Source organism: Populus alba, chromosome 8, assembly GCF_005239225.2.
Source record: "Populus alba chromosome 8, ASM523922v2, whole genome shotgun sequence".
NCBI lineage: Eukaryota > Viridiplantae > Streptophyta > Magnoliopsida > Malpighiales > Salicaceae > Populus > Populus alba.
In genome coordinates this window covers 1,207,251-1,220,422 of record NC_133291.1, presented here as the reverse complement: position 1 = coordinate 1,220,422, position 13,172 = coordinate 1,207,251, and the positions used below count along the sequence as shown (strand labels likewise).

Below are 13,172 nucleotides of genomic sequence, written 5' to 3'. Positions count from 1 at the left end.
ATAACCGAGCCTGCATTACAAGAGTATAATCATCCAGATAGTTTCAACTATTACAGGCAGCACTTCAGCTTGATCAGCTATAATTGTCTAACAACAAATTTAACCAAAATTTTAATGAGTGGGGTCATCTTTTAATCACTCGAGAAATAATAAGTCTTGTACTCCCAAGTCCTAACTCAATCATTTGGCTTATAAACAGAACCATCCATTATCCATAATTGCGAACAGTTGGCATTAAGCTCCACATAATACCTAATACTCTTTATGCAATGGCCTTCCATTCATAACTCATGAACAATATACCCATTTTGATGAAATAAGCTCAAGTAACCATGCTATGAACTGTGGTCACATGCTGAATAGAGGGCACAGCATCCAATAGCATCCAATAATAAAAATCATGCACAATCTTTATATTTTCCAACAATCGACATGAATATTTGAAACAAGAAAGAATTCCATGAACTATTTTAGGAAATTCAAGAGTAGCATAGTCTACAGTAGTGGTCCTGCATGATATGCCTGCAATTAATAACAGCTTGAGAGGAGACTTTCTCTCTTCCCCTGTACCAAGTTGAAAAGCATGGAAGAAGACAAGGTCTCAGCTGAGATAGAAAACCAATATGTTCTTTAACACGAGCAAAGAACTCATTCAAGGATTCTTCCAACTTGACAACACTTTAACAAAGAAATCACTTCCAACTCGACAGAACCTGAGGTATAGAAGCTCTATTCAACTTACATTAAACACACGTTCATCAAATCAAAAGTGTCACTTAGATCCCATGTAGGTCCAACCTATTCCACGAGCATTCTTTATGCTACAACTTATTTTATAACCAATCAGAGCTTACTTAACCTCAAACTTCGCGATAACATCCACAATAATCAAACATTTATGGCAACTAAGCTCCGATTCCATTCGGTGCCATCCACGACTCCTCAACGAAAAATTGACGAGTCCACAGCTTTAACAAATCCACATCCAAAATTACAATCAAATTCAAGAAACCAAACACAAGCGTTGAACTTGCCATAAATTTTACCATCCAAGATCAATAAAATATTACTATTTCATCCATTCAGGTTCCAATTTTTCCAATCAAATCAGATTCCCTTGACACTTAAAACTTCAACAACAACCCGCATCGGATTTCAGACAATCCTCAATAAACCAGACAAAAACAGATAAAAACACCATGTAATAATAAAATTTGTAATGAGCTCTAAAAGGGTCTAACCTTGAGCTTTCAAATTGACAAAATATAGCATATCGGAGTTGAAAACGCAGGAGCAAGAGTCTGTTTTGGTTTGGCTCGTCATGTTTGAATGTCAAGAAGCAGCGGTCCATTGTGAAAGCGAGAAAAGGGCAGGAGGTTGGAGAACTTTTTGGGGGTAAAGAAGGATTCTATGAGGAAGAGAGAAGCAATGCTCGGAGGAGATAGGTTTCGATTATGGAGAAGAAGGGGAAATTGGCAAGGTATATTCATTCACAGTCACAATGAGCGGTGATTGTTTTAAGGTTTATTATTCCTTTGTCTTTGTTTAAGGGCGGTGTTATTGCCATAAGTATAAGATCAACCCCCCCGGTCCAAGTCACGTAACAAGTAACTCGTAGATTCGATCAATCTAAATTATACATTAGCTTTGTATCTTCAGCTGTCAGGGGCCTCATGGCAAAAGAACTAAAGAAAAACCAAAGGAATGGACTGGGCTGGCAATCGCCTGGGTTTTAGTCCACAATCCAACAACAAGCCTTGAGCTATGATTTTTTTTCTTTTCTTTTCCTGTGTGAGCCACAAAAAATCCTTGAAAAAAGGCCATGGTCAGACGAGGAGATGATGAAGATTTTAATTTGATGGAAGAGGGAACGCAAGCGGCGGGACAGATGACAAGAACCAGACACTGGTCTCAGCTAATCTTGCAATGTTTTGCGTTTTGATGGGGACTCATCCTGTAAATATAAAAGAGTGAAAGGGACAGTATACCAAAAAAAGAAAATAATGAAAATATAGAAAAAAGTTAATAAAAAGTAATATCAAGAGAAAAGGAAAAAAAAATCTAACACGTGAAAGAAACATCGAGGGAAAAAAATCTTAAAGAGACAATCGAAAAATAACCACAGTATGTCGTTTAAGAATATTAATCGAAATGTGTTTTTGTTTCTTAAGAAAATTGTTTCTATTGTCGGTGGCTTTGTGAAGAGTGTGTGAACGAGATTTTTTTTAAATAACGTAAGCAACATTATCTATATTTTTAAAAATATTTAAAATATAGCATATCAGACTTAACAAGTTAAAATAATCTAAAAAAAAATTATTTTAAAATAAAAAATAAAAGAATAATAATTTTTTTTAAAACTATTTTTAAAACGAAAAACAAACAAACCTAAAATATGAATTTATATTGGTAATCAATGGTAACAAATCCACTTATTATCGAAAATATACTGAAAAGGTGAAGTGAAAAAGTAGTTGGACGCGCGTGGATGATCAGATTAGCTCAAATGGCTGAACTTTTGTTGGTAGCGGTTGGTTTGCTTTTAGCCACGTGCTCAACATTTTCTGACACGCACTTCACATACACACACTTCTGCCCCAATATTCAAGTAGGCCCATATATTATCCACATAAATAAATAAATGTTTTCATTTAAGTAAAATATTTTTATGATCTACGAACTTTTAATTATTTTTTGTTCTGAAAAAACATAAAACTTAATGCAATTTCTTTTTCTAACTCAGGTCCCCAACGTAATTTTGGAAGAAAAATAATACCGCTCTCCTTTTAATTACTAATCAATTATATATATATATATATATATATTTTTTTTTTTGTCTAAGTTCTAGCTTGAAATTTGAGAATTAAAAGTAGAAATAAAATAGGCCCACAACTCCTTTTTTTTTTTTTTTTTTCTTTAAGAATAATTATTAATTCTTTAAAATAACCAGAAAAAGAAGAAGAAGAAGAAATCAACCAACTAAATAACAGCCAAAAAAAGGAAACGTAAGTTGAATAACTACATGATTTTCTCATTCGTACTCGGGTTTATGCATACAACATAAACATTAAACAACCACAAAAGAATCGACAGTCATTGTTTTTTTTTTTCTCTAGTTTCTTTTTGAAGCCAATAGAGATATTTTACTACAACATTAAAAAAATCAAAAACCTCTCTTGCCAATTATATCAGCAGCTCCAAATTTTTATTGGTAAGCACTTGTTTAGTAATTGTTTTTATATGTTTTGCTATCTGGGTTTGGGCTGTACGCTGTTCTCTTACTTGTTTTTTGCATTTCTGGATCATAAACTGATATAAAGGCAGGTACCCATTAAAGTTTTAAGCTTGTTTTGTTGGTTGTTGAGATTGATTATATCTAAAGATTGATCATTTTGTGTGAATTCTGTTCAAGTTTGAAACTTTATGTGATTTATTTGGAGATGACGTTGTTTGAGTTATTGATAAGGTAGAGTTGTGGTTTTTTGTTGGATTTTAGAGAGGTTTCTTGTGTTTTTGTTATTGAAAAGGACAAATGGAATGCCTGAAAGGACTTTTTTTTTTGCATGGTTGGTTCATGAGAAAACTTGGGAAAGAAACAAGATAATGAAACTTTCCCTGGATCGCTCTGTCTGAGTTTCAAAATGAGAAAAAGAAAGGGTATAGTTAGGCTGAGCTTGGCTTAAATTTGTAGGATGGTTACAAGTTCTATATATTCTCGGTTACTAAGGATAAGGTAATGCAATTTAAAGTTCAAGTCCTTTACTTTGCATGTTGCACGTGGTTTGATAATTTTGATGCTAGTTTCGAATTGATGATTTCCGAAATTATAACTCTTGCATCACCAGAGCACTTTCTAACTTTGTTTTTTGTGTAGGCGTCTTGAGTTAAAGCTGGGTTCTGAGACTCATTTTGATCGAAGTGATTTTGAGTTTAGTGAGCATCAATTTATTTGATAAGCATATTGTTGATGGCGACTTCGGATGCAGTTCTGCAAGTTTTGTCTGGGGCTGGTCCTCGCAGTTTCAGTTCTGACCTTTGTTTTAACAATTTAGATTTGGCATTCCGTTCTAAGCATATAAATTATGTAAAGAAAAGGGCCTCAAGGCATATGAAAATGTTCAAGTGTTCGAGTGTTCAGCAGAATTGTATAGGAAAACATTGGTTTAAGAGATCAGGTGACGGTGATCTGTCTGTGAATGCAACGATCAAGAGACTGCAGCTTCTGAGGTGCAAATGCCAGAAGGCAGAAAGAGTTAGTGGTGTAACTGCAGAAGGAGGAAATGGAACTTGGTTTGTAGATAGTGCAAAGACATTAAACCTGAATGGGGCAGTGAACACACCGGGTGTATTGGAGCTTGGGGACACTCAACAGTTGATGCGGGAAAAGGAGGTTTTGACATCTAATGGTTCAGCAAATAAGGAAGAGGAGAGTTTGGCAACTAATGGTGCTGCAGGAACAGGTAGAGATGCCTCTCGCAAGGTTAGTGTAGACCCTACCGAGGAAGAAGCATGGGAGCTACTGCGGGATTCTGTAGTTCATTATTGTGGCAGTCCAATTGGAACGATTGCTGCCAATGATCCCACCAGTTCCAGTGTGTTAAATTATGACCAGGTCTTCATTAGAGACTTCATACCTTCTGGTATTGCTTTTCTGTTGAAAGGAGAATATGATATTGTCCGGAACTTCCTCCTTCATACGCTTCAGTTGCAGGTAATTTAATCGTTGATTATGCTGGGCTTTTTGGTTGAAGGAACGAGTGTTTAAAAATACTTCGTCTTTTGTTTGTTATCTGACTTGCTGCAATGACTTCTTATATTGCAGAGTTGGGAGAAAACAATGGACTGTCACAGTCCTGGACCGGGATTAATGCCTGCTAGTTTCAAGGTGCGCACTTTTCCTTTGGATGGTGATGATTCTGCAACAGAGGAGGTATTGGATCCTGACTTTGGAGAGGCAGCAATTGGCCGTGTTGCACCAGTTGATTCTGGTAATTAAATTTCATGTCAAGAAGTTTCGTTCATGATAAAGTGTTTGACTGCTACCGTTGATGATATTTTCTTTATCATGCCAATATTAGGATTATGGTGGATTATCTTGTTACGTGCATATGGGAAATGCTCTGGTGATCTCTCAGTTCAGGAGAGGATCGATGTGCAAACTGGAATTAAGATGATTCTGAGGTTATGTCTTGCTGATGGTTTTGACATGTTCCCAACATTGTTGGTGACAGATGGTTCTTGCATGATAGATCGCAGAATGGGAATTCATGGGCACCCTCTAGAAATCCAGGTAATTCATTTTTTAGTAGTTTTTCAGATAATTTAGAAGCATTTTCAAATTTGAAATACCCAGCCAATCCATGTAGCAAGGGAGATTCAATTGAAGAAGGATGTCCTTGTAGGAAATTTGGATGTTGCCCTTTTTTTTGTCAGATGATTGTACAAATAAATGTCTTGAACCAATTCTGTGATTATGAAATTAGGATATGTTGATGGCATCAATATGCCCAGAGTCAGGTAAAGAGTTTGCAGGATTTAGACTAGTTGAGGCCAGCGTCTGTAGGATTTGGGTGGGTTGAAGCTGCTATTCGGTAAGGCTGTTGGCTTAAATGCTTTTTCTGGCTGTAGTTTCAAAGTGCACAAGATGGATTAGCTGTATATTATTGAGTGGTTAAAGGTGGTTGGTTTCAGTTGAATAGGTTGAAATCACTTAGCTCTAATGGATGCTCAGTATAATATTCTGCCGAAGCATCTTTCTGCCAGATTTTGGTTATATCAGACTGAAGAGGATGCTGAGATTTGGAAATGGTTTTTGCAATTAATTTTCTGATAGAATGTATTTTTCTCTTGCAGGCACTCTTTTATTCCGCCTTACTTTGTGCAAAGGAGATGCTCGCCCCAGAGGATGGATCAGCTGATCTCTTACGAGCTTTGAACAATCGTCTAGTAGCTCTGTCGTTCCATATCAGAGAGTATTACTGGATCGATTTAAGAAAATTAAATGAAATTTACCGTTACAAGACTGAAGAGTACTCTTACGATGCAGTTAATAAGTTCAACATTTACCCAGATCAGGTTTCTCCTTGGTTGGTGGAATGGATGCCCAACCAAGGAGGCTACCTTATTGGAAACTTACAACCAGCTCATATGGATTTCCGATTCTTTTCTCTTGGAAACATATGGTCTGTTGTAAGTGGTCTTGCAACAAGAGATCAGTCAAATGCGATATTGGATCTCATTGAAGCCAAGTGGTCAGATTTGGTAGCAGACATGCCATTGAAGATTTGTTATCCAGCTCTTGAAGGTCAGGAGTGGCAAATTATCACTGGAAGTGATCCTAAGAACACGTAATGATGCTACCTTATTAAACTCGATCACATCTTTTTCACTTTCTCTTGATTTTCATCCAGTCATGAATTTGTTGTGTTTGATGCAGGCCTTGGTCTTACCACAATGCAGGTTCCTGGCCAACTCTTCTGTGGCAGGTTAGTGATGGTGGTATCCTTTGCCAATCTTTGTACTAGTAAATTTTTTAGTGAAAAGTAAGAATTAATCAGAGAAGGAAAAAAAAAAATCGGTAAAAAGACAGAAATAAACAGCAACATTGGTAATTTGAGTTTTGGTGCACTATTCTTGCTGGTAGACTCGTAAGAATGCTTGATTGATTCTTCTATTTGATGATTCATGTCTGCAGCTGATCAATTAGGCATATACCAGTGTCATACCCATGTCTGTTTGTTATGTATAACTCTTTCTTTTTACCAGAGTCCATTTTACATCCTGAGTATTAATAGATTTTTTTACATTCATAATGCTTCTCTCAGCTGACAGTTGCATGCATAAAGATGAATAGACCAGAAATAGCAGCAAGAGCAGTCGATATTGCTGAGAAACGCATATCAAGAGACAAATGGCCTGAATATTATGACACCAAAAAGGCGAGGTTCATTGGAAAACAATCACGCCTGTTCCAGACATGGTCCATTGCTGGATACCTTGTGGCTAAGCTCTTGCTTGCAGACCCAGGTGCAGCCAGGATGCTCGTAACTGATGAAGATCCCGAGCTTGTCAATGCCTTCTCCTGCATGATCAGTTCTAATCCAAGGAGAAAGCGTGGTCAGAAGAATTCGAAAAAGCCATTCATAGTATGAATTATCGAGCTGTCTCTGCAAAATCAGTGTATTGTTCTCTTGATTCAAGAACTAATCATCCAGGTGCCTACTAGTAATAATACTGAAATTGCTTTTACAAAGTTCAATAAAAGTAATCAAACATCTAATTCATTTATATGAATAAGGTGAAATTTCAATCCCACCTTATTTATGTATGGATAGTATTGATCTGTAAAAACCATGTAAATAAAGATGGAATTGTTAGAAGATAATACTTGGAACATCCTTGATGTGTATGAACTCTGGTGATTCAATTTCCTTAACTTCCACAGTAGTTTTGCTTTCTTGAGAAACTGAAAGACAATTGTTTGATGCCAAGGAGATAGCAAAGCTGATCTGGGTCTTCATCATGCATTGAGGAATGAAAATGTCATAGTTACGGGCTCATAATACTGTCAACCACGTCCACAGTTGAAGAAGCAGGAGGAGCCTGCTCCTGCATCATATTTTCCACACCTGTTGAAGCAATGATAACTGCTAACATTGAAATTTGACTTTCGTAGTGTGTTGAATGATTATACATGGTGGACCAAGACTATAGAAACAGTTCATCTGGCTACTCTGAATAATTACATCTCGCAATCTCCTGAAACGCTGAAACATCAATTCGAATTAGTTTTCTGGGTAACTTTAATCTATAAGAAAAATGGACAAACTATCCTTATCAGTGAGCTTTTCTGCCAACACCCAAGACTTTCTTGCAAAAATCACATCATGATAAACCATCATCATCCTAGACTAGAGGAGTGATGCGAACATCTAAAGATGGCCATGTCTTTTGGGGTACAAGACACAGACTATGAGACGTAAACTAGCATGCCGACATTCAATAAAAAATAGAAAAGGATAAAATTAACATTGAGACATTGATTAAAGTCCAAATTTGAGATTGAATTAGTTTTTTTTTTTTCAAGATATAAAATCAGTCATCAAATATCCTTGATGACAAATATTTTTTTTTAAAAAAATTCATTTTTAATATCCTCAAAACAAACTAAAACGTAAAAAAAAAATTATTATTTTTTTAAAATATTTTCAATCACAAAAACAAATGTACCTTTAATTTTTTGTCTGGTATATTTAGCTAAAAGCATTTATTTGTCCTGGACGTTAAAGATGGAAAAGATACAGTTAATAAATCAAGTATTAAATTAATCACAAGCATGTAAATGTTCTGTTATTTTCTTTTATATTTTAACATGTAAATGTTGACCAGTGACATTTTCTAGCATATTATATAGTTAAATCTGTCTCTCTCCCACATCAAAGGGAGGTTGATCACATACTTTTTTCCTGCCTTAAGAAATAGGATATTCACTGTAGATCCCACAAATTTATTTTGACAAATAAAAGATGGTAACACAAGTTCAAAACACTCAAACATATTAGCTTATCAGTTGAAAGAGATTTACTAAATTTATTAATTTTTTAAGATTTGAATCTTAGGATCGATATTTATGAAAATTTATCAAGTTTATCTAAATAATTTACTAGATCGCTCTTAAAATCATATGAAAAAAAGAATTTAATCACAATTAATTACGTAAGCTAGTTTAAAAATACCTCTTATATTGAATCAAATAAATAAATAAATTCAATCAAAATGGAAATGCTAGATCAACTTTACGAGAGTCAAAAGAGGTTTAGTTTCTCTTATTATCCTCATGTCCTACCATAAACAGATCAGCCTGGTTTAGTTGCAATTATAGCAGGAATCATTATAATTCAAGTATGTAATTACTCAAACAATAGTGAAAAAGACTAAAATGTTATCATTAGCCAAATATATATATTAACTTGGAATTAAATACATAATGCTTATAATATTCCAATAAAATTGCAAATCGGCATATTTTACCCTAAAAGGCTGTTAAGTTCCATCGAAGACCAAACCAAATACAATGTTCTCTTTTCTTTTATTGTGTCTAATGGCCACAAAGAGATCATGTCATTGAAAAGAATGTTTGATTTTGTTAGTTGTAAACATAATATATTTTTATTATTGTTTTTTCTTTGGTAATAATTTATTTATTTATTTATTTGAGAGATGGTGAAAATTTATCCTCATTATTTAAACATGATAAAAAAAAAATATACAAATTGTTTTAAATTAATTCCATGTTAGTGATTTCAATGCATTTGATTTATTAAATACATAGACTATGATTAATAAAATATATAAATCACATAAGCAGAGTTTGGAATCCAGCTATAGTAACCCTACATGGACCCATCCCTTTTCTAAAGAAGCCACATGGCCCAACCCCATCTTACCGGCCCGTACTGCCCTCCTCCGTTCCCTTTAAAACCTCAACTCCCTCTCCACACCCTCATTCCAAAACCCCAGTTGTCCAATCCACTCCCGGCCACCATTATTTCCACCACCGCCATGGAGCCAGTTGTGGAAGATCTAACCGATGATCTAGATAATCTTAGTTTAGCTTCCACCACCACCACCACCACCGCTGCCGAGACACGACACAGCACAGGTTCAGGGTCCGAAACCACATGGACTACCTCAACCTCGAGCCTCGTGTCAAACTCCTGCAAGCCCCATCATCCGCCTCAATGTGATCAGTGTTGGCATGCAATCCAACGTGACAACTGCGATAACTCACCCCTAACCCTAGCTGATTTACGCTTCGTCCACAAATTAGGAAGTGGTGACATAGGGAGCGTGTATCTTGTAGAGCTCAAGGAAGGCAACGGGTGCCTTTTTGCTGCCAAAGTCATGGACAAAAAAGAAATGGCGACTAGGAATAAAGAGAGTAGGGCTAGAATTGAGAGGGAAATATTGGAAATGTTGGAGCATCCATTTTTGCCTACATTGTATGCCACATTGGACTCGCCCAGGTGGTCTTGTTTGTTAACGGAGTTTTGTCCTGGCGGTGACCTCCATGTCCTCCGGCAACAGCAACCGGATAGACGTTTCGGCGAAGCTGCCATCCGGTATGTACACACACACACACACACACACATATATAACTGTACGTGTAATGTACGCACGCGTACATCAATAAAATTAATGTCATATAATCTGATGAGTGGTTGCGTTTGCATAAAAGATACAAATTCGTGAATGATGAGAAATGCTGGATGATCATGGGCGGGGCTAGGTTTAACGGTAGTTAAGGCTGTTCATTGCGTGTAGGGTCAATGGGTAAATCCATGTGACCTTCGGGTGCAGCCATTGATTTGGTGTGGACCATGGAACTTTTGGTGGGTGTCTCGTGCATTCTATCATAACAGAGAAGGCATGGTGGCATCATGCTCCTCATAAAAAGGAGTAAATATCTGCCAGACATCCCTCAATCTATGGCATGTTCTAGTACAATATTTTTCAGCTTCTTTGTCTAATCTGAGAGTCCCGAGATATCATTTCAAGAATCAAATTGATAGCTTTTCCCCCCATTTCTTGCTCTTCTTTAATTTTTCTGTCAATTCGTCGCTTTCCCTTTTTCTAGTCCAATGTCTTCTTCTTCAAATCTTATACCTTCTTATTCATTTTTAATTATTATATTAGATTTAATTCTTTTCACCTCCATCATTTCTTCAAATAGCCAACTACTTGGTTTAGCAGTAAGAATTCACAATTATTAAACCTCACTTTTCCGGTTAAACTGAAAACTAACTGGGACCCTGTTTTGAAAAAGATATTTGAGAGTTGTACCCGGTCAACTTAGCGTTTTAACTCTAAAAATTAAAATGACATCGTTTTTATTAATGATAAAAGGTCTGAATTTTTACTAAATTTTATGTTCAATAGGCATGGATGAGGCTATTTATGTCTCGTGAAGTTGTTCCATTAAAAAAAAAAACAAATTATATAGTTAATTCTGGACCACAATAACATGATATATCGTGGGAATAATCTTTATAATTAGTTGAATAATTCTTTGTATATATCATAATTTCTTCTGGTTGCTATTAGGTTCTATGCATCAGAAGTTGTGGCTGCTCTTGAATACTTGCACATGATGGGAATAGTCTACCGTGACCTCAAGCCTGAAAATGTTCTTGTAAGATCGGACGGTCACATAATGCTTACAGATTTTGATCTCTCCCTAAAAGATGATAATTCACCGTCAACAGCTCAGATTATCTCCGATCAAAACCAGCCAACCACAGCTTCATCAACAAGAGACTACCCTTCTGAGACATCTCAATTTGCCACATCATCATGTATTCTACCCAGTTGTATTGTGCCAGCTGTCTCTTGCTTCCACCATAGGAGAAAACGCAAGAAGAAACTCCATCAACGCGGGACCCTCGAGATAGTAGCAGAGCCAATAGACGTCCGATCCATGTCGTTTGTTGGGACCCATGAGTACTTGGCACCGGAGATTGTGTCCGGCGAGGGACACGGCAAAGCAGTGGATTGGTGGACCTTAGGCATATTCATGTTTGAAATGTTCTACGGCGTTACACCATTCAAAGGGATGGACCATGAGTTAACCCTAGCAAACATTGTGGCTCGAGCCCTTGAATTCCCCAAGGAACCCTCAATTCCAGTCCTCGCAAAGGACTTGATCACCCAGCTTCTCATCAAAGATCCCGTAAGACGACTTGGTTCTACCATGGGAGCTACAGCCATCAAACACCATCAGTTTTTTGACGGGATAAACTGGGCGCTGCTAAGGTGTAGAACACCACCTTATATTCCTCGGCCGGTCACTTACAAAAACCTTGTCGTGGCAGAGCGTGGAAATAATTCTATAGAGTATTATTAGCAAGAAGAAGAAACATTCTTTATTTTTTTTCTTCTTTTAATTCTATTTCTTGGGAGAAGTGAGAAATCAAATTTAATGAAACTAATTCTTAGGTCTCCTACAGATGTAATTGTTGATCAGATTGTTTGTATGTAAGCTTTTGAAGAAAGCATAGCGCCTTGGATACCACATTTCCCACTCGATCCTTTTTGTTTTATTTCCTTTTTATTGGAATTGTTATGTTGATTTTGAACAAATCCTTGGACAAGTGGGGCCTTCCTGGGCATCTACTAAGTTGTATTGTGATATGAAAAAAACTAGTTACTTTATAATACAAATTGGATATATGGAGGATATATAATAATCACCAATAATATGTTGTAGCATAATATAATTTTTTTTTAAAAACAATATGTTTTAAGTATTTTATAAAATTTTAAATTGGGATTAATTTATTTAATTCACAGCTTAAATTTTAGAATAAGAGAATCTTTTTTAAATTTTTTTAGTGGTCCAGTACATTAAAACGACTTAAAAACATAAAAAAAAAAATTTAATTTTTTTAAAACATTGTTAAAAATTCTAATATTTAATATGGAGAAATCTTAAATATATTCATGATAAAAGTTGATTTCTTATTTATTAAAATATCTGCTATAGCCACATTTTAAATACTTTTATTCCATTTATCATTTCTTAAAACTATTTCTTGCTTGTTATCTTAATTATTAACTATTTCTATATTTGGCTAAAATAGAGCTTTTCATGGTTATTTTTAGCTATTTCTTAAATGTTCACGTTAAAGAAAAATACAAATGACATTGCAATTTCTTTTTTTAACCCTCTCTTGTTCCTATTTAAGTTTTAGTGGCAATTTTTTTCATTTTTTACAACAATTGCGGCTAAAATTTAAATAAAAACAAGAGAGGGTCAAATAATAAAAAAAGAAGAAGAAGAAGCTAGAAGGTTCATCTGGTTTTATGAACTAAAAGGCTCTAGTTCTCCTTCCATGATCCGTTTCGTCCAGGATCGTGACACCCTCTAACTTTGACAACCATTTCATTTAAGTCTTGAAACTTTAATATACTTAAATATATCCTCAAATTGAAGACTTACCAAGAAACTGTTCGTTATGTTTTTATATGAACTTATATGTTTTTCGATCAATCAAACCATAAATACTTCGCGGTTACGTGGTGTTTGTTGCTGAGCCAGCTTTTGTATATGGAACCAACATAAATGCATGATGTACGAGTACTGGTTGCGCACCTACCAGTCTGTTTTCCCTTTT

The 13,172-nt window shown here is 35.6% G+C and overlaps 2 protein-coding genes across 3 annotated transcripts; both read left to right on the top strand.

Annotated features, from left to right (window-relative positions):
* The first annotated feature begins 2,884 nt into the window (after positions 1-2,884).
* LOC118030475 (neutral/alkaline invertase 3, chloroplastic) lies at positions 2,885-7,408 on the top strand. 2 transcript variants are annotated; one of them, XM_073411152.1, is made up of 7 exons: positions 2,885-3,005; positions 3,875-4,711; positions 4,823-4,988; positions 5,079-5,290; positions 5,854-6,347; positions 6,437-6,485; positions 6,825-7,408. In XM_073411152.1, the coding sequence occupies exons 2-7, from the start codon at positions 3,968-3,970 to the stop codon at positions 7,149-7,151; spliced, it is 1,992 nt and encodes a 663-aa protein (XP_073267253.1). In that variant the 5' UTR covers positions 2,885-3,005; positions 3,875-3,967; the 3' UTR covers positions 7,152-7,408. The 2 variants fall into 2 exon arrangements, with proteins under 2 accessions (XP_073267253.1, XP_034890486.1); XM_035034595.2 differs by lacking the exon at positions 2,885-3,005 and adding an exon at positions 3,022-3,211.
* Positions 7,409-9,495: 2,087 nt separating this feature from the next.
* Positions 9,496-12,070, top strand: LOC118030474 (serine/threonine-protein kinase D6PKL1). The gene is made up of 2 exons (XM_035034594.2): positions 9,496-10,121; positions 11,104-12,070. Exons 1-2 carry the CDS (start codon positions 9,562-9,564, stop codon positions 11,900-11,902), a joined length of 1,359 nt encoding a protein of 452 aa, XP_034890485.1. The 5' UTR covers positions 9,496-9,561; the 3' UTR covers positions 11,903-12,070.
* Positions 12,071-13,172: the final 1,102 nt, after the last annotated feature.